The 19,826-nt window shown below is 46.6% G+C and overlaps 1 protein-coding gene across 1 annotated transcript in view; it reads right to left on the bottom strand.

The window, feature by feature from the left end:
- ACOX2 (acyl-CoA oxidase 2) overlaps positions 1–19,826 on the bottom strand; it is a 36,758-nt gene that overhangs the window by 3,374 nt on the left and 13,558 nt on the right. The window contains exons 10-14 of the mRNA XM_081105869.1: positions 16,098–16,288; positions 14,218–14,397; positions 12,580–12,685; positions 7,914–8,131; positions 446–578 (exon numbers count right to left, since the gene is read on the bottom strand). Coding sequence (XP_080961995.1) covers positions 446–578; positions 7,914–8,131; positions 12,580–12,685; positions 14,218–14,397; positions 16,098–16,288 — 828 coding nt within the window. The remainder of the gene's footprint in view (positions 1–445; positions 579–7,913; positions 8,132–12,579; positions 12,686–14,217; positions 14,398–16,097; positions 16,289–19,826) is intronic.

Below are 19,826 nucleotides of genomic sequence, written 5' to 3'. Positions count from 1 at the left end.
TCTGAGAGATCCGCCCCCGAACGCCGCCCATCCAGCTTCCTATCACCTCTGAATACCCACTTTTATCAACACAAATCTCAGAGTTAGGAGGCTGAAAATAAGGTGGGGTGTGACTTATCTTATTTTTGTTACTTAAAAGCCAGCTTGCCATTCGTGTGTATGCCCTTGGGTGTGTCAAGCCATGATTTAGAGCTTGGGTCCTCCTAATTCCCTTAATCAAATTCTGAGCAGTGCATTTTGCTGATTACAGTCCAGACTCAGAGTTCCTGCCAGGCCACAGCCCTGCTCCTGGTTTCTTTTACGTATCCTCAAAATATTTTAAACAGACATGCTATGGCAGCGATTTCTAACCCAATGGGAATCAGTTTAAATGGGAAAACACTGGAGGTGCATTCACTGCTTGTTCTCTGCTCTCTTCCGTAATTGATGTGTTCGACTCAACTACCTGGGTATTGGTTGGTGACTTCTGGGCCCAGTAGAACAGACGTTCATAGACATTTCCGTCGTAACAGCCAAGTGCTGAATTTAAACACTGATCTGTGAAGTCGAAAGCATCCGTTAACGAGATGGCATCCTTCCTGAGAGAAAAAAAACAAGAGTTTGTGAGTATTTTAGACTGCTCATGAATCTGATTATTCTGGAATGGTGAACAACACCTAATTAGAGGTTGCTTCATTATTCACCTTCGAACAACTCAGCTTTAATTTTTTTCGAAGTTTTTATATTTGATCAATTATGTATGTACAGCATAAAGAATCAGATAGTTCTTTGAGGTTATTTAAAATGAGCATATCCTGTTCTCTCACCTCCATTTCCTAAATGCCCCCCCATTCCCACCCAGAGCAATCAGTTTCAGTCTTTTAACTGATATTTTTGGTTTTAACCTGAACGTCTCTAAGTAACTTGTTTATATTTCTGTTTCTTGCTGGTTCACTCGTGGACATTATCTGTTGACTATTACAACAGATGAGGATTTACTTTTAGCACCTTCTTCTGACCCCAACCTATGCTTCCTCCTCTTCACCTTCCTGCCTCCCAGTATAGCTACACTCAGTGCAGAAGCTGCTCCCCTGGTGGTCAGTGCGCTCCCACAGCCAACCTCCTGTGGCCAGCCAACCTCCCATGTTCCCTCCCCCCGGCCGGCTGGCCCCGATTGGCCCTGATCACTGGCCAGGCCGAGGGACCTCACCCGTGCATGAATTCGTCCATCAGGCCTCTAGTCTTATATATGATTATGACTTTATGTATCCTGTTCACGGCTGAGCTAGGTCCCCACCACATCTCCTTGTTGCAGTGACCTACCTCCAGGCTCGCTGTCCTCTCTCCAGCACTGCTGTTGTTAATCCTTAGTGAGTTCACTGTCTATGTAGATGTTCCTCTAAAGCTCAGCTCCTCAGTTCTTTGAATCTCCTGCTCCATTGACCTCATTCTACAGCCTCCCTCTGTCATCTTTGCCACAATCAGACACCAGGACTCATTAGCTTCTGCAACTTCTCTGTGATCTCAGCCATGTTTCCTTCTCTGCTCCTGTCTTCCTAGCTTACTCCCTTTAGTATTCTGACTTCTATCTTCCTTTTTCCCTTTCAAGCAACAAACAATGTTTTATTTTAATCCCATTGAATGAAATAGTTTCTAAAAATATTCACACGCTTTCCTACCTTTTTAGCAAAGGATGTAAAACACAATATGCGATTATTTGTTGAAACTCTTCCCTGACTTTTGTTTCAAAAAGCATTTGAGGTGACTGGGATACTGGGCCTATTTCAGTTCTTTCTGGCTGACCCTGTGTCATCATTATGAGGTGATTTCATGTAGGGCTGTTGATCATTCTCTGACCCCACTGGCACCTACCAGTAGGTCCCTCAGCCCCCTGGTGGTCTCACTTTCCTCCTTATCCCACTGAAATTTCGTGGCTTGTTATGTTACCTCCTCAAAAATATATTCAACAATTTTTCTTGCCTTGGTTTTTGGAAAAACCCCATCCCTGATTATCTTTAATTTTCCACAGACTTTGTGCCACCACCTTTGTAGCTATGGCTGGAAAAACCAATACTGACTGGGGTCCATAGGGTTTATGGGGGTCCTTATGGTTGCCCAACAACCCTATTACATTGCTCTAATTCATTTACTCTTTTCTTCTCTTAGGTGATGTTTTGTACTTTGTCTTCTATCCTCAAATCTAATTTCTCCATTTCCCCATCTCTTTTACCTAAATCACTTTGCTTCCTATTCCACTGATAAATAAAAGTGGTAAGAGCATTCCCACCCATGCATTTATCCACGCAGTGCTTTTCTCTTCATAGTACAGGTCAACGGCCCAGGCTCCCTCCTGAGGCCAGTCCTTCCTTGTCTACTAGGGAGCAGTGTTCCAGAAATTCTCCTGCTTTTCCCACACTCCCCTCTCGACTGGATCACTTCCATCAGTATACAAACATGCTACCAGTTCTCCCCTCTTAAAAGTAAGCCTTTGACTCCTCCCGGCACCATCCTCTACCCCATATCTTGGCTCCTCTTTATGACATTCTTTAAAGTGCTATGCTCACGTATGCCTGGCGTTTCCACTTCTTTTTGCTGTTCTCCTGGACTAGATCCATACAGGTTTCCACTCCCACCACCCCAATGACGTATCTCTTGTCATGGGTCACCCCAGCATCATCTTTGGAGGGGCCCAATACTCAGTGTTTGGGCTTCTTCCCTTCATACTCTCATCCTTGTGATACCATCCTTCTCATGCTTTAGATACCAGCCATAGGCCAGTGACTTCCACATTTCTCTCTCCAGTCTCACTTGCCTGCTTACTAACGTTTTACCTGATTTCTAACAGGCTCTTTAAACTTAACGTGTTCAAAACCAAATCCTGAGCTTCTAGCTTTCTCCTGTCTAACCTGCCCTCCTATAATCTTTCCCATTTAATGGCAACTCTGCCCTGGCCAAAAACCTGAACTCCTCTCTGCCTATTCCACCCCAAATCTAACCTGTCAGCAAGTCCTGTTTTATCTTCAAAGTATATTCCAGCTCTACTTTCCCCCACCACCTCCAATGCTGTCACCCTGGTCCTGTCCACCACCCTCTCCCACCTGGATCATTGCAGCAGCCTCCTCGCTAGTCTCCCTGTTTTGCTCCTTGTCCCCCATCCCCACTCAGTTCTTAATCTGGCCGCTGGAGTGATCCTTTGCTCTGTGCTATGCTCAGAACCCTCCCGTTCTCATACTAAGTAAAAGCCAGAGTCTTAAGTCTTTGCCGTGATCCACACCCCCTCCCTTGCCCCTCTCAGTACACCCTAACTTTCCCACCTCTACTCTCATTCCCCACCTCAGTCACGCCCCTCCAGCCCCTGTTCTCCGGATGGATGTGCCAAACATGCTCTGGCCTCCACCATTTCTACTTACTCTCTGCTTGGATGCTCTTTTCCCAGCCGACCACATGGCTCCTCTCACCTGCCCCCTGCAGATTATTCCTCAAACGTCACCCGCCCTGGGTGGCCTTTGACCTATTTAAAATAATAGCACCCCCCCCCCCCCCGCCCGCTAGCCCCTTTCCTTTCCTGCTGTCCTTTTCTTAGTAGCATTTATCACTATTCCACACACTGTGGCTTTGACTTATATTTTATGTCTGTGTTTGTCTCCTCTCCTCTAGGCTGTAAGCATTTGTGCCCTTTCATATCTTCTGTAATCATTTTATTAATGATCTGCTCCCTTCTGTTTTCTCTGTCTCCTCTTTCTCAACCTTTTTTTCAGATGATGGACAGGATCAGACCTCTTACTATTTTTTTTCTCTTCTGTTTTTGTCTTTTTGCTTTCTTTCTGAGGGTTCTGCAATTTTATCTTTCTTTTTTTTTTTTTTTTTTAAATATATTTTATTGATTTTTTACAGAGAGGAAGGGAGAGAGATAGAGAGTTAGAAACATCGATGAGAGAGAAACATCGATCAGCTGCCTCCTGCACATCTCCTACTGGGGATGTGCCCGCAACCCAGGTACATGCCCTTGACCGGAATCGAACCTGGGACCTTTCAGTCCGCAAGCCGATGCTCTATGCAATTTTATCTTTCAATCCTTCAAGTTTTTCATTTCCATCTCATTTTTTAATTTCATAGAGTGCTTGTTTTTTGTTCTCTGTTACTTTTTAAGAAATGAAATTCTTATTTTATGGTCACAGTATCTCCTCTTAACTCTTTGAAGATATCACTGATTCTTTTTTTTGACAGTAATATGTTTTGTTTTTATGTATTTTTAAAATTACAGTTAACATACAATATGTTTCATGTATACGATGTAGTGATTAGACATTTGTTTAACCTATGAAGTGATCACCCTGATAAGTCTAGTACCATCTGACACCATCTTGGTTATTACAATACTAGAGGCTCGGTGCACAAAAATTTGAGCACTCGCCGGGGGGGGGGGGGGGGGGTGGTCCCTCAGCCTGGCCTGTGCCCGCTCGCAGTCTGGGACCCCTCGGAGGATGTCCACCTGCTGGCTTAGGCCCACTCCCGGGGGTTCAGGCCTAAGCTGCTAGTCAGACATCCTTCTGGCAGCCCGGGAGCCCTCGGGGGATGTCCACTTGCCTGCGGAGAGCAGTCCTAGCTGCAGTTGGACATCCTTAGCGCTGCTGAGGAGGCGGGAGAGGCTCCCACCACCACCGCTGTACTGGCAGCCGTCAGCCTGGCTAGTGGCTGAGCAGAGCTCCCCCAGTGGGAGAGCACTGACCACCAAGGGACAGCTCTTGCATTGAGTGTCTGCCCCCTGGTGGTCAGTGTGTGTCATAGTGACCAGTCATTCCCAGTTGTTCTGCTGTTAGGGTCAATTTGCATAGTACCCTTTTATTATATAGGATCATTTTTATTTATTTTTATAAATCTACCTTTTTTTAAAAAAAAAAAATTACTGATGTTTTAAAAAAAGTTTTCTCTTCCCCCGAAAATTCTCTTATGTCTTTCAAGTTGCCTCATTCTTGCTTGCTTTGGTCTCTTTCATGTCAGGGGCTTTCCTCAGGTGTCTGGTCATAGCTAAGAGTGGGGCATTAATGAGCTGATTAGAAGTCTAGTTGTGCTTGTCAGTGTGGGTGAATTGGGGAACCCTGTGCTGGTCAGATTCCCTAGAGGAGGATCATGTTAGGGAACTAGCCTGGCTGCCCACTGTGGGAACCTTGGGAAAAGAGGGCTGGGGAGGGGCTCATCAGCATGCTTTACTGAAGCCCCTGTGTTCTGCAGGGCAGCCTCATCCCCAGCTGTTTACCTTCTGCCAGGGTGGGGCCAAGCAAAGCCTTAAAACTGCTCAATGAGGAGGGGAACTGGGGACTCAGCTCTTTCTGAAATAGACTTTCAACCCATCCTATCAGTCAACTTTACCCCCACTGCCAGAGGCACATGGTCCTCCGGTTCTTGGGGTTCTTGGGTGTAACTTGGTTGCTTTTCCCACTTGTAGGGAATGATTCACCTTTCTCGGGTCTGCTAAGTCACTGTCCTTCTACTTCCAATTCTCATGCTGCTTCTCCTCTGAGTGTTTTTTTCTTTGTGGGTTTATGCCTTTTTAAAAATTTAACATTTGCTGATGTTTTAGTGAGGCTTCAGGAGGGAACAAAGTAAATGCGTATGTTCATCTGCCGTCTTTACCTGGAAGTCCCCCAACTGAGATTTCACGATCACGCGAATAAAAACTATTTGGGTCAGTCAACTACCATTACACAGAGAGCTGGTTTTTAATGTCGCTTAGAATCATGTGCCATCCTTCATTTGTCATCTCAGAAATCTGAGGGTGATACTGGATAGTCAAGGCTGGGAACTGTGACACGGAACTGTTAAAAGCATGGAATTCTTACACACCTGATTATCCTGCACTGGTAGGAAGATGACTTAGGAACCATAATGTGAGTAAATCAATTTGTGGGCTTGATGCCTGCATTAGTTGTCTGTTTGCATCCGGGCTGTTTTGACTTGCATTGTACATTTCTAGAGTCAAGTCAAGCACTTAGAAATGCTGTTGCCGATAAAAATCATGCTGATGAGGTGTTAAGGTGATCTTTTGTTTTTCATCATCACTATCAGGGCTAGAACATTACTGTCGTCATGTGCTTTTAAAATGCCAAGCTTTTTTAAAATTAGAGATACTTGGGCTTAATGCAGTACTCAATTATGCTATTAATGGTTTCTATCACTGCATTCCCAATTATATTAGGAAAAGTTTAATACTTGAGTAATAATTTTATCAAATATATTTTTGATGGTTTAATTGGACATTTACTGACCACCAACTTATCTGTGAGGTGCTTATGTGGAGTTATAAATGGTATGCAACATAGTGCATATTATTATAAATAAAATAATTTGGTCTAGTTTTTTCTTTTAACCTCCATTATGAATATATATTTTTTTTAAATTTCAAAAATATATTTTTTAAAATTCTCTTAGTCTTGTTGATAATGTGAACTCTTGGAGATTCTAGGGGTAAAAGTCACACAACTGTGTGTATAACCCCTTCACCCCCAATACCACAGGCATCATATGTTCTCAAAAAAGCTGTGTTCTCAAGTTAGCCCATTTTTCATGTTATGAACAACGGTGACTAATTTGTATTGTTTTTTAAAAATATATATTTTTATTGATTCCAGAGAGGAAGGGAGAGGGGGGGAGAGAGAAATATCGATGAGAGAGAATCATTGATTGGATGCCTCCTGCACACCCCACACTGGAGATTGAACCTGCAATCCAGGCATGTGCCCAGACCAGGAATTGAACCATGACCTCCTGGTTCATAGGTTTACACTCAACTACTGAGCTATGTTGGTCGGGCCATTGATTTGTTGTTTCACTTATTTATGCATTCATTGGTGGTTCCTTGTATGTACCCTGACCAGGGATCAAACCAACAACTTTGGTGTATCAAGACTACCCAGCCTGGGCTGTTTGGATACGGTTTATATCATTGCATCTGTAGTATGTCATCACCCTAAACTGCACTGCATTAATGTTGCATTTAAAACTATTTGTGTTACTACTGTTTGTGTTATTGTTTTGCAAATGAGTATATGAATTACTAGGTTTTAAAAAAAATCTCCTCTTGAAGCTAAGGAAGGATTAAAATAAGTTAGAGTTTGCTTAAGCACATTGAACAAAGACAAGGATATAGGATACAAGAGCCCAACCTTAACATACAGCTTAACACATTGCGGGCGGATCACGAGCATTCTCATGTTTTCATATTACAGAGTTTTACATAAATGTTAAAGGCATGCCTTACAATTAAATACCCATTGCATTTTGAAGTTATTTATTACATGTTCTTGCAAGCTAATATCTTTTTAAAATACACTTTGTAAACCGTTTTTTGTACTCGTTCAATAGAAACTTATCTGGCCACTGGGTAAAGCTAGTAATGAAACTACTGGTGCGCAGTGTGTTAAGAGCTCATGCTCTGGGGTCAGGCCCCAGACTGTGCCTGGCTCCTCCTCTGGCTAATGATGTGACTTTGTCCAAAGTACTTAACTCTACTAAGCCTGGGTTTCCTCCCCAGTAAAGTGGGGAGAGTAATAGTATCCACTTCAGAAGGCTGTAAGGCTTCCATGAAGTGATGGCCTAGTGCCTGGCACGCATAAGTGCTCCTTAAATATTAGCTGTGCCTAGGACTCATTAATACATATTATTCATATGTAATAGGCTTCATTTTACTCATATTACTTAGATACTATTCCTATTTCCTTGACAGTGGTGAAGAGTTCTTAGGCATTTTTATTTGTTTTTCCCAGTTTTTAATTAACCCATAATGCTTTCTGTTGGTGTGATAATGCTCGGGTGTAAACCTCTCCAGGGCTGTGGCCGCTTTTGTCAGACCCCGTTTAACAAGGTTTGGGAGCTGAAAGTTTGGAGTTTGACGTGACCAAAGGGCGAAGGGATATTTTCTGAGGACTGCCACTCACCGGATGAGGAAGAGCAGGTCCAGGTAGGCTGATCTCACCATGTCTACTTGGGCCCCGGACAGGAAGCCATCATGGAGAAAGTCGCCCGCGGTAGACAGGATGCCATGCAAAGCAAAGAGATCACGGAGGCGCTGCAGGGCCTGCTGAATGGCTGGTTCGTGGTCGAGTTTCTGCAGAGCTTCTGCGAAAGCCTTCACAGTGATGTAGTAGCAGTGCGCCTGCAGGGGCACAAAGGTGCGTTAGCCTCTCGCTCCGATTTCTGGCTCCAGGTGCCCTCCTGGGGATGCGCCTGCTGCAGCGGGTTTCCCGGCAGGCTGACAAGCCACTGCCTTTCTCCCAGCTCCCTGTGGGTCTTACCGAGCCCTTTCGATAGTGTGTGGGTGCACCTGTGTGTGTTGGGGGCTGGTGGGCTCTGGAACATGGCCCTTAGTTTTTTCATTTTGCTTGGGGCAATTTTTAAAAAAATATGTATGTTTATTGATTTCAGAGGAGAGGGAGATAGAAACATCAATGATGAGAGAGAATCATGGATTGGCTGCCTCTTGCACACCCCACACTGGGGACCCAGCTTGTAACCTGGGCATGTGCCCTGACTGGGAATCAAACCGTGATCTCCTGGTTCATAGGTCGACACTCCACCACTGTGCCACACTGGCTGGGCTGCTTGGGGCAATTTCAAGTAGGTTTGAAAGTAGAAAGTACAGGAGAATTAGAGGCTGGCCTGGGGACAGTGGAGGACACCACTTGTCTCAATAAATACTGTTTTCTTGTCTGCACATTCAAGGCAGTAGGAGATGTATGGGCGCGTATGCTGTGAATGAGAAAGGAGGGGTTCAGTACGTATATGAAATTCATCCCAGCTAGAGAGGAACTCCATGAGGTAAGCAGTGCTATCATTTAGCCCACACGCAGCAGTCTGGCAGTAAAATAACCAGTTGGTAAGTGCCCACTGACCTCAACGAGGCAAGAGCCCTCTGCCAGCCAGGCTCCTTCTCTGGGACCGCCATTCTCCACAGCCCAGCAACTAAAGCGTTCGTGCCTGGCCCAGCAGGAGCCTCTCAGGACTCTGCTTTCCCTGAAATCCTTTTGGGCTGCTTGGTGTCCCTGCCCTACTCTCCCCAAGACAAATGCACAAGTGGTTTGACCTGGTAGGATGTGAGTTCCATGGGGAAAGGAGAGCATGCCCGGCCGAGGTGGCTCAGTTGGTTGAGCGTCAGTCTCATGCCAGTGGGTTCGATTCCAGTCAGGGCACATGCCTGGGTTGTGGGTTCGATCCCCCAGAAGGGGGCGTGCAGGAGGCAACCAATCCTATGTTTCTCTCAATGTTTCTATCTCTCTCTCTCTCCCCCTTCCTCTCTGAAGTCAATAAAAACATATTTAAATAAACAAACTAGGTCTCAAATGTTTATTTGCATATGGATTACCTGGCAGTGACTTTTAGAAGCAGGCTTAGAGTGTCTTGAGGGTTCAAAGGTGTTTACCCAAGGGGGAAAGGAATGGGTCATTCCAGGCTCATGTGCAAAGGGCCATCCTTTCAGGAGGCAGCAATTTAACCCGACTGAGCACTGGAGTGTAATGCAATGAGAGGCCCTCAGGTGATGAAGGGCTGTGAATGACAGGTTGGGATTTAATTCTGTGGGCGGCCGGCAGCCACTAAAGTCTTCAACATGCCAGAGATCTGAGCAGGTTTTTCACTTGGAAAGAATCTGCCTTTCCCAGAGAGGCCTCACAGGGGTGCTAATGGCACCGGTTTACCACCTGGGCCTGTGCTCTCAGCCTTGCTGGGTTTGCAGCATTTGGATGTGGAAGAGGAGCGAGTTGCTCTGCCGGGTCCTACAGTCCTCGCTGCTCAAACTGGAGACTTACCTTTTTCACCCAGGCCCTGCTTCCCTGTTCTAACCTGAGTGCCATGTCCTGAAGTTCTCAGGGCCCGGGGTTGAGGAAGGAGTGATGAAGAGCTGCCTGAGAGCCTCTCCCTGGGGAAGCAGGAGGAGGGCCAGAGAGAGAAGGTGGCCTCCACGCTTCGGGGAAGGCTGAGCACAGTGAACTTCGTTAACTTCACTGCAGGTTGATTTAAATCTTGCCTCCTGGCTAATGTGGGAGTGGAGTGGAGGTATCTATACACTAGGTACCTCTCTAAATGTTCCATGCATTAACTCATCTAATCATAATAATCTTCCAACGTAGGTACTGTTATCAGCTCCATTATGCAAATGAGGAGACTGAGGCATGGAGAGGTATGTTCCTTGCCCAAGGTCACATGGCTGGTAAGTGGTAGCAACGAGATCCAAACCGGGGCATTCACCTCCCAGCTACGAGTCTGTACTCTTTATCTAAAAGGAAATTAATTTGTTTTCCAATTACAGCTGACATACAACATTATATTAGTTTCAGGTGTACAACATAGTGATCAGACATTTATATACCTTACGAAGTGGACACCACAAATAGTTATTACAGTATTACTGACTACACTCCCTGTGCTGTACTTCACATCCCATGTAGTCTGTGTTTTGTTTTAATCCTCACCGGAGGATATTTTCCATTGATTTTTTAGAGAGAGAGTGGGAGAGAGATGGAAAGAGAAATATCGATGTGAAAGAAATTAATTGGTTGCCTCCTGCATGCGCCCTGACCAGGGGCCAGACCCGGGAGAAGCCTGCAACCAAGGTACATGCCCTTGACCAGAATTGAACCCGGGACCCTTTTGTCTGCAGGCCGATGCTCTATCCACTGAGCCAAATCAGCTAGGGCTAGTCTCTGCCCTTAACTGCTGCCCTGAGTTGCCAAAACCACCAGAGGCTGAGTGCCAGCATTTGCCCCAGGTTCCTGGGGACGACATCTCTCCTGGGCAGGGCCGAATGGTGGGATCAGAGCCCATCAGGCCTCAAGGGCTCTAACCTGGTGATACAGACAGGAGAGTGAGAGCCCAGAGAGGGTAGGACTGCCTGAGGTCACACTCTGCTCTGTGTCCACCCCTCTGCCACTGTTCCCTGCTCCTCCCCTGGTGCTCTCCCTGCACCCTTATGGTTTCCAGATGGCTCCCTGTTGGGAGCTTGATGGCCTTCAAACCACAAAGCCCCGAAAGTGCAGACTTCCCTGTCCATTATGACTTTGGAGACAAGGCAAAACCTCCCAGGAAGCCCTGGGCTGGTTGAGCTCACCCTTGTCACCCCTCATTGATGCGCAGTGGCTCCCTGGGGGAATAATGAAAGGAAAGCATCTTCACTAGCCATTTCCTACCTCTGGGACTAACGCCCCCGAGTTCTCTGTCCACATCCATGGAACAGAGGTTATGCTACTCTCCCTCCCAGGGTTGTGTGTATGAAACAAGGTAACCCTGGCAAACAGTGTCCGGTCCATTTGAAGGCAGGACAGGTTTGGAAAGTGGGCAGCTGTGGTTTTTATGGTAGGCTGGTGAGAGCACGGCCTTGGCTCTCCCTCCTCTGTGTTGACAGGACATTTCGCACATGTGGCAGAGTTAATGCCGCACCTGCCAGTGGTGGAGGTGGCGGTCACCAGGTGGCGCTCATGTCCAGCCTGCCCTGTGCCGGCCCTGCAAACTCCTCCAGCGCTCTCCTGTTTTAAGGCTGCCGTTTTCTGGGCCTAATGGATGATGATTGCAATGATCCCTTTGATTTTCTAGCTGCGTAAGCTGGAACTCATTTTTATTTTCTTTTATCCCCTTGATATCTCTCATCTAGCCACTTCTCTCTATGCCCTCTGCCAAGTTCCTGGTCAGGGCCACCCTCAGCCCTCACCCAGACTGCTACTACCTGCTTCTAACTGGCCTCTAGCCTGCAGTCCATCCCTCCCCCTGCAGGATCCTTCTAGAATGAAACTGATCAGTTCACTCCCCCTCCATACAAACTCTGCAGTCTTCCCTTTGCAACGAAAACAGCCCCAGCTTCTCACAATGGTGCAGAAGGCCCCAGGCCCTGCCTGTCTGTCCTGTCCCCCCTCTCTCCCTCTCCTCATTTCCGTCTTCTTTTCGCTCCTCCTTGGGGAGAATTTGCATTCCTCCTGATCACCACACCTTTTCTTGCCTCCTCTTTCACCTGCTGTTCCCTCTGCCCGGAAACCTTCCTCTCCAAAGCCACAGCCTCTACCCTCTGCCTGGCTGATTCTAGCTTATCCTTGAAGTCTCGCCTATATGCCTCCTCTGGGAAGCCTTTCGGACCCCACAGGGTGGTAGAGGCGCACCTGCCCCAGATCCTGTCAGCCTGCATCTCCATCACAGCACTCCCTGGATTGCCGCTGCGATCGGACACTGCTGAGCCCCCAGGACCCAGCCTGATGCCCACTGTTCATTGGGTGCTCATATATGTGCTGGCTGCTGTGAATTATGCACAAACACAAAACACAGTGGGAATTCAACCAGACTTCTAAGGCTTGCCTGCGGGACGAACGAGGAGGCTTGGCCTGCGTTTCTACCTGGGAGGAAATATTTGAACAACCTGAAGCAAATCCAATAACACCGCCTCATTACGTTTTCCCTAAGAGCTGCCAGCAAGATTGCTTTGGAGTTAAGTCCTCTAATTAAAATACCTGGGACTGAAGTCTTGGAAGTGGAACGAGGGCAGCCGCTGGGAGGGCTAGGGAATAGGGGCAGAGCGCAGGTCTCCCCAGCAGGCAAGCCTTTCCGCCTCCGCGGACCGCAGCTCACCTTGGCAGCCTGCAGGTGGATGACGGTGGTCTGGTTCCATGCCTCGTGCTCGTCAGCCCCAGACTGCAGCCGAGTCTGCAGGTGATGCGCTGAGTCCTTTATGAGCCTGGAGGCCAAAGACGAGAAGTTCAGCGTGACCGAGTGGGAAAGAGACGGGTGGTGCCCAGACCCTCAGAAGTAGGAATAATCCCCAGTTATTAACCATGATGTGTTACAAAGGTGAACGCTCCATATACATGACCTCTTCTAAGGGCAGGCGTCCCCACTTGGCGGTGGGGAAACCTGAGTCCCAGGAGAGCTTGACTGGCCCAGGGTCGCACAGCTGGCACGAAATGGAGCTGTTCACAACCTCAGAGCTGTAAGCAGACGCCAGCCCGCGTTTGCAGGCCATTCTGTTGACGGACTCCCTGTGGCCGAGCAAGGAGAATGGCTTTTCTCTAAAGGCTAGTGAGGCCTGCAAGTCACCTGGCTGCTCCAAGTTCTGTCTAAGGGATCTTAAAATAAAGGAAAACTAACCCTTGTCCTCCAAACCATTAAAATGGTCATTTGCCATTTGCTTACTAACCTTTATTCTTCTATTTTCTGTTCCCTGCCCATCTCATGACCCTTAGCATTTGTAGGCAAAGCAAACTGTTTATTAAGCAATATTTTACTTTTTCAGGGAATAAGTAAGCAGATGTCACATTGAATTCCAAGCAAAAAGCAATATAAAGACATTTAATTACCCTGAGTACCCCGATTTTGCCCTCCCCACTCCCCCCAATTGAAATGATAGCTCTGTGCGGCCTGGGCTTCTTATGGGACTAGTTTGTCAGTAGGTCTTAGTGCCAGGAACAGAGCCTGGCATATTGTAGGCACTTAAACAAATATTGTGGGATAAATAATGTCCCAAGTTGCTTGTGACCTTGAGATAACTATTACCCAGCCCTGGGACCACAGGTTGGGATACCTCTTTTTATTGACTGAAAATACGCTTCCAGTTGTTCTTGGTGTTCTGGTTAAGGAAGGGTTAAGAAGGTTTCCTTTAGGTAGTTAAATCGCTCCATCTTTTTGTGATGGTGCCTGTGCGTGGCCAGAGCCTCTCATTCCCAGCCCCTGGTAGGTTTGGACATTTCTGACACACAGTAGGTGCCTGACAGCAACAGTGTCTGTTGAGTGACAGAACTGGTCTTATCCTTGTTCCCTGGAGCCTACTAGATCCTGGAAATAAACCAGTTCTATCCCTTGATATAGCCATCTTTTTGAATATTATTTTTAGATTATGGGATATTTTGAACATATGCATATTGCCTTATTGGTTGGTATTTACATACTGATACAGTTGTAGTGTTTACATATGGGTATGTTATTTGTATTTTAAATCAATAAGAAGCTAAAGATTTTTAAAATTCCCTTGGACTGGCCAGAGAGGTGATGGCTGTAATCAGTGCTTACAGCCCGACCAGGATAGGGAAGGGATGGTGGTCCATGGCTGAGGGGTGGGACCTCCCCTTCTCCCTGCCCATGGTGGCAGGAGCTGCGAGGACTGAGGAGGTTGGGGAAGGGGGTGGCTTTGGGAATTGTATCCAATCCTAAAGGCCCTACTGTGGGAAGGAGCTGCCCCCAGGAGGGATGGCTGATTTCTCAGCTCTGGCTCACCTGACTGCCACATGGGCCCACGCCCTGGTGTAGAGCTCTGGGTGAAGGAAGTCTGCTGCCCTCCGGGCTGGGCACCTGGCCAGGTCAGGTGTGGTCAGGTATGCAACAGACTGAGGGAGAGACGTCTTTGACGTGGAGCCTGGGGATGCCTGAGCCTGCAGGTAGCTCTTCACCAGAAACCTAGTGGGTGGGGATGGAGGCAGGTGAGAGGGTGGGGAGCACTGTGGGACAGGCCAGCACCCCGCTCTCCCAGAGACACGCACTCTTATGCCCCCTATGGGAGAACCAGGGCCACCCAGGTTCTTGCCCAGTCTTCCTGATGGTTACTGCCGACCCCCCACTCCCAGCCAGCCCGCTGGGAGGCCTTCAGGGAGGTGTGCACCGAGGCTGCAGTTTCACAGTGAAACGGGCTGGAGCTGTGGAGCTGGACAGACAGATCCTGAACATAAACCCTTTTGATATCTGAGCAAACAGAATCCTTTCTGATGGTTAGGATCTTGCGATTCGGGGATTTGTGATAGGTTGTACAGTGACTGTGGGAATTACATTTTTCTTAGCTGAATAAAGAATAGATGTAAGAATGCTAACACGAGAGGGAAAATTACAGGTGACTCTTAGCCTCTTCCTTGTAATAACCCAGTGCTTACAGCTCTGGGCTCAGACCACCTGGGTTCCCTGCAGCTGCATGAGACCGAGGTGATGCTGTAGGTGATGGGACGGGCTGTCCGTCACCTCCCTGCCTCAGTGTGTCCGAGTCTAGATGGGGATGATGATACTCGCCTCAAAGTGCCCGGCCCAGTGTGAGGCACAGAGTTCTAATACATGATGCTGTACTCTTTGTAATTTGGAAAAAACTCCCAATAAATATTATATATTAAAAAATTCTAGCTGAAACCGGTTTGGCTCAGTGGATAGAGCGTCGGCCTGCAGACTGAAAGGTCCCAGGTTCGATTCCGGTCAAGGGCATGTACCTGGGTTGCGGGCACATCCCCAGTAGGAGATGTGCAGGAGGCAGCTGATCGATGTTTCTCTCTCATCGATGTTTCTAACTCTCTATCTCTCTCCCTTCCTCTCTGTAAAAAATCAATAAAATATATTAAAAAAAATTCTAAGAAATATTATATAGCATATTTTCCAGTAAGCCCTTCCTGCACAGAGAAGTACTTGCCCTGCTTAATCATCTGGGACTAGATGACCCTGAAAAGGCCTTGTCAGCCAGGAGGCCCGAGATCCCCTAGCCAGAGAGGGAGGAGGCCGGCCCAGCCGTTCCTTCCTGCCTCTGCACGTAGAGCCTGCCGTGTGCAGGGCCTGCGCTAAGCCTGGGGAGCAGCTCCCGGTCACAGACCCAGAGACACTTTCCGACTGTGATTACTGCTCCAAGGAGACAGGACAGTGTGGGAGGGGCCGGGAGGACTCAGACCAGGAGGAAGAGAGGGAGCCAGCTGTACAATAAACTGGGGGCAGAGAGATTTAGGGGAAGGCCGTGGTGAAGCAGAAATGTGTGGCTGGCAGAGTGAGTGGAGGCAGGAGGCTGCGAGAGCAGGGTGGAGGGGGCCAGGTCAGAGACCTTGGAGGCCACAGTGCGGAAGCCACTGAAGAATGTTAAGCGAAGGAAAGATGCCATCTTCTCTGGGCTTTGAGAAGATGCCTCTGGCTGCCTGTGGGGACGGACTGCAGTGGGCGAAAGCGTCAGTGAGGAGACTGATGCTATCGTCCAGGTGATGGGGACAGGGCCCAGCTGGGAGCTGTGGTGAGTCGGGGGGGAGTGAATGGTTGGAGACGTGTTGTGGGAGCTGGACAGTCCCCAAATGGCACTCCCCAAAGTCTGCTGCCTGTGTGGACATCCGATGATGCTCCCACCCCAGCAGCCTCAGCCTTACCTGGCCACCTGCAGGTAGAGCACCGTGTTCTCACCCTCGTAGGTACAGGAGGCGGTCACTCTGCTGACCAGTGATGGCAGGCCGCTCAGCTTTGAGTAGCCGTGTCCACCACAGGCCCTGCGACACAGCTCGGCCCCCTGGGTGCAGAATTCCGATACCATGGCCTTTAGACCAGAGCTCAGGGCGTGAAGCTGCAAGAACAGGAAAGGGGTCAGGTGGTGTAGGGGAGCCCTCCAGTCAACACCTATGCTTCCCACACACCAAGCACTGCTGTGTGCTGAGGTAGGAACTGTTCCTTGGCTCACAACTCTATGAATGAGAAGGCTGAGATACAGAAAAGTTGTGTGACTCGTTCAAGGGCACACAATGAGGCAGCATTGCAGTAAGGACAGCAAGAACCAAGGAAAGCCCTCCAGGCGAGGGTCTCGGGGCAGGGTGCCTCCTGGAGGGGGCTCCCATCTTCCAGGAGTTAGGGCTCTGCTGGCAAGCAGAGGTCTTGGACAGCTGGCCTGTGAGGAAGGAAGTCCACCAAGAACCACTGTCCTGGGTTATGGGACAGGCTGCCAGGCACTGACCTGGCTTGAGTTTTTTGTTCTTAAAAACTCCTAACTAGAAGAAGTGGAGGACTGCATCAGCGAGCTAGAAGACAAGGTAGGAAAAAATACCCAAGCAGAGCAGCAGCTAGAAAAAAACACTTAAAGAACAGGAGGAGAGCCTAAGGGAACTTTGGGACATGAAACAAAACAACATCCACATAATAGGTGTTCCAGAAGGAGAGGAAACTGAGCAAAGAATAGAAAACCTGTTTGAAGAAATAATGACGGAAAACTTCCCTGATATTGGGAAGAAAAAATTCACACAAATCCAAGAAGCTCAGAGTCCCAAACAAGATGAACCCCACAGACTGACACCAAGACACATTATAATTAAATTGGCAAACACCAATGACAAAGTAAGAATCTTAAAGGCTGCCAGAGAGAGAGACAGAAAGTTACCTACAAGGGATCTCCCATTAGACTATTGACTGATTTCTCAACAGAAACACATCAGGCCAGAAGGGAATGCAATGAAATATACAAAGTCATGCAAAGCAAGGGTCTGAATCCGAGAATACTGTACCCAGCAAGGCTATCAATCAAAGTTGAGGGTGAAATCAGTAGCTTCAGAGACAAAAAGGGATTAAGGGAGTTTATTACCACCAAACCAGCAATGTAAGAAATGCTAAAGGGTCTGCTGTAATAAGAAGAAATAGGAAGGGAAGAAGGAACACAGGCATGAAAAATAAAAATGGCGACAAACGAGTACCTATCAATAATAACTTTAAATGTAAATGGATTAAATGTCCCAATCAAAAGATATAGGGTAGCTGAGTGGATAAGAAAACATGACCCATATATCTGCTGTCTACAGGAGACCCACCTCAGAACAAAGGACTCACATAGACTGGTGGTGAAGGGATGGAAAAAGGTTTTACAGACAAATGGAAAAGAAAAAGAAAAAAAAGCTGGGGTAGCAATACTTATATCTGACAAATTAGACCTCAAAGTGAAGGCCATAACAAGAGATAAGGAAGGCCACTTCATAATACTAAAGGGAGCAATTCATCAAGAAGATAGAACTCTGGTAAACATATGGACCCAATACAGGAGCACCCAAATACATAAGAAAACTTCTAGAGGATATCAAGGGAGAGACTGACAGCAGTACATTAATAGAAGGGACTTTAATACTCCACTAACACCACTGGACAAATCCTCTAAACAAAAAATCAGCAAAGAAACATCAATCCTAAATGACTCACTAGATCAGATGGAATTGACATCTTCAGAACATTTCACCCCAAAGCCACAGAATATACGTTCTTCTCAAGTGCACATGGGTCATTTTCCAAGATAGACCACATATTGGGACACAGACAAAGTCTCTTCAAATTCAAGAAGATAGAAATCATATCAAGCATCTTCTCAGATCACAATGGCATAAAATTAGAAATCAACTACACTAAAAACCATTAAAAAAATCAAACACCTGGAGGCTAAATAGCATGCTATTAAAAAATGGGCTACCAAAGAGACCAAAGAAGAAATAAAAAGCATCATAGCAACAAATGACAATGAAAACACAACAACCCAAAATGTATAGGACACAGTGAAAGCAGTCTTGAGAGGGAAGTTCATAGCTCTACAGGCCTACCTCAAAAAACAACAAAAAATAGTAATAAAGGATCTAACCCAACAACTCAAAGAGTTAGAAAGAGAGCAATAAGAAAAGCCCAGTGTAAGCAGAAGGAAGGAAATAATAAAGATCAGAGCTGCCCTAACCAGTTTGGCTCAGTGGATAGAGCATCGGCCTGCAGACTCAAGGGTCCCAGGTTCGATTACGGTCAAGAGCATGTACCTTGGTTGCAGGCACATACCCAGTAGGGAGTGTGCAGGTGGCAGCTGATCGATGTTTCTCTCTCATCGATGTTTCTCTCTATCCCTCTCTCTTCCTCTCTGTAAAAAATCAATAAAATATATTTTTAAAAAAATATCAGAGCGGAAATAAACGACATAGAGACCAAAAAAATAATACAAAAGATCAACAAAACAAAGAGCTGGTTCTTTGATAAATAAGATTGATGAACCTTTAGCCAGGCTCACCAAGAAGCAAAGGAGAGGACCCAAATTAACAAAATCAGAAATGGAAGAGGTAAAGTAACAACCAATCCCACAGAAATACAAATGATTATGAAAAAATACTATGAAGAACTCTATTCCAACAAAATGGACAAGATAATTGAAATGGACATATTCTTAGAAAAATACAAGCTCCCAAAACTCAACCAGGAAGAATTAAAAAAAACCTGAATAGGCCGATAACTACAGAAGAAATTAAAGCAGCGATCAAAAATCTTCCAGCAGCTGAAACCGGTTTGGCTCAGTGGATAGAGCGTCGGCCTGCGGACTGAAGGGTCCCAGGTTCGATTCCGGTCAAGGGCATGTACCTGGGTTGCGCGCATATCCCCAGTAGGAGATGTGCAGGAGGCAGCTGATCGATGTTTCTCTCTCATCGATGTTTCTAACTCTATCTCTCTCCCTTCCTCTCTGTAAAAATTCAATAAAATATATTTTTAAATAAAATCTTCCAGCAAAGAAAAGGCTTGGTCCAGACAGTTTTACAGGAGAGTTCTACCAAGCATTCAAAGAAGAACTAAAACCTATCCTCCTCAGACTATTCCAAAAAATTCAAGAGGAAGGCACAGTTCCAAGCTGTTTCTATGAAGCAAGCATTACCCTAATCCCAAAACCAGATAATGACACCACAAAAAAAGAGAACTACAGATCAACATCCTTAATGAACACAGATACTAAAATCCTCAACAAAATTCTAGCAAATTGGATTCAGCATTACATTAGAAAGATTATACACCATGACCAAGTGGGGTTTATTCTGGGGATGCAAGGATGGTACAATATCCGCAAATCAATAAATGTGATACATCACATAAACAAATTGAGAGACAAAAGTCACATAATCATATCAATTGATGCAGAAAAAGCATTTGACAAAATCCAACACCCTTTCTTGATAAAAACTCTCAGCAAAGTGGGAATAGAGGGATCATACCTCAACATAATAAAAGCCTTATATGACAAACCTACAGCCAACATCATACTCAATGGGCAAAAAATAAACTTATTTTCCCTAAGAACAGGAACAAGACAGGGATACCCACTTTCACCACTC

Source organism: Myotis nattereri (assembly GCF_964212035.1).
Source record: "Myotis nattereri genome assembly, chromosome: 14".
Lineage (NCBI taxonomy): Eukaryota > Metazoa > Chordata > Mammalia > Chiroptera > Vespertilionidae > Myotis > Myotis nattereri.
Note: the sequence above shows the minus strand (reverse complement) of the source record. Positions and strands in the feature narration are given on the sequence as shown.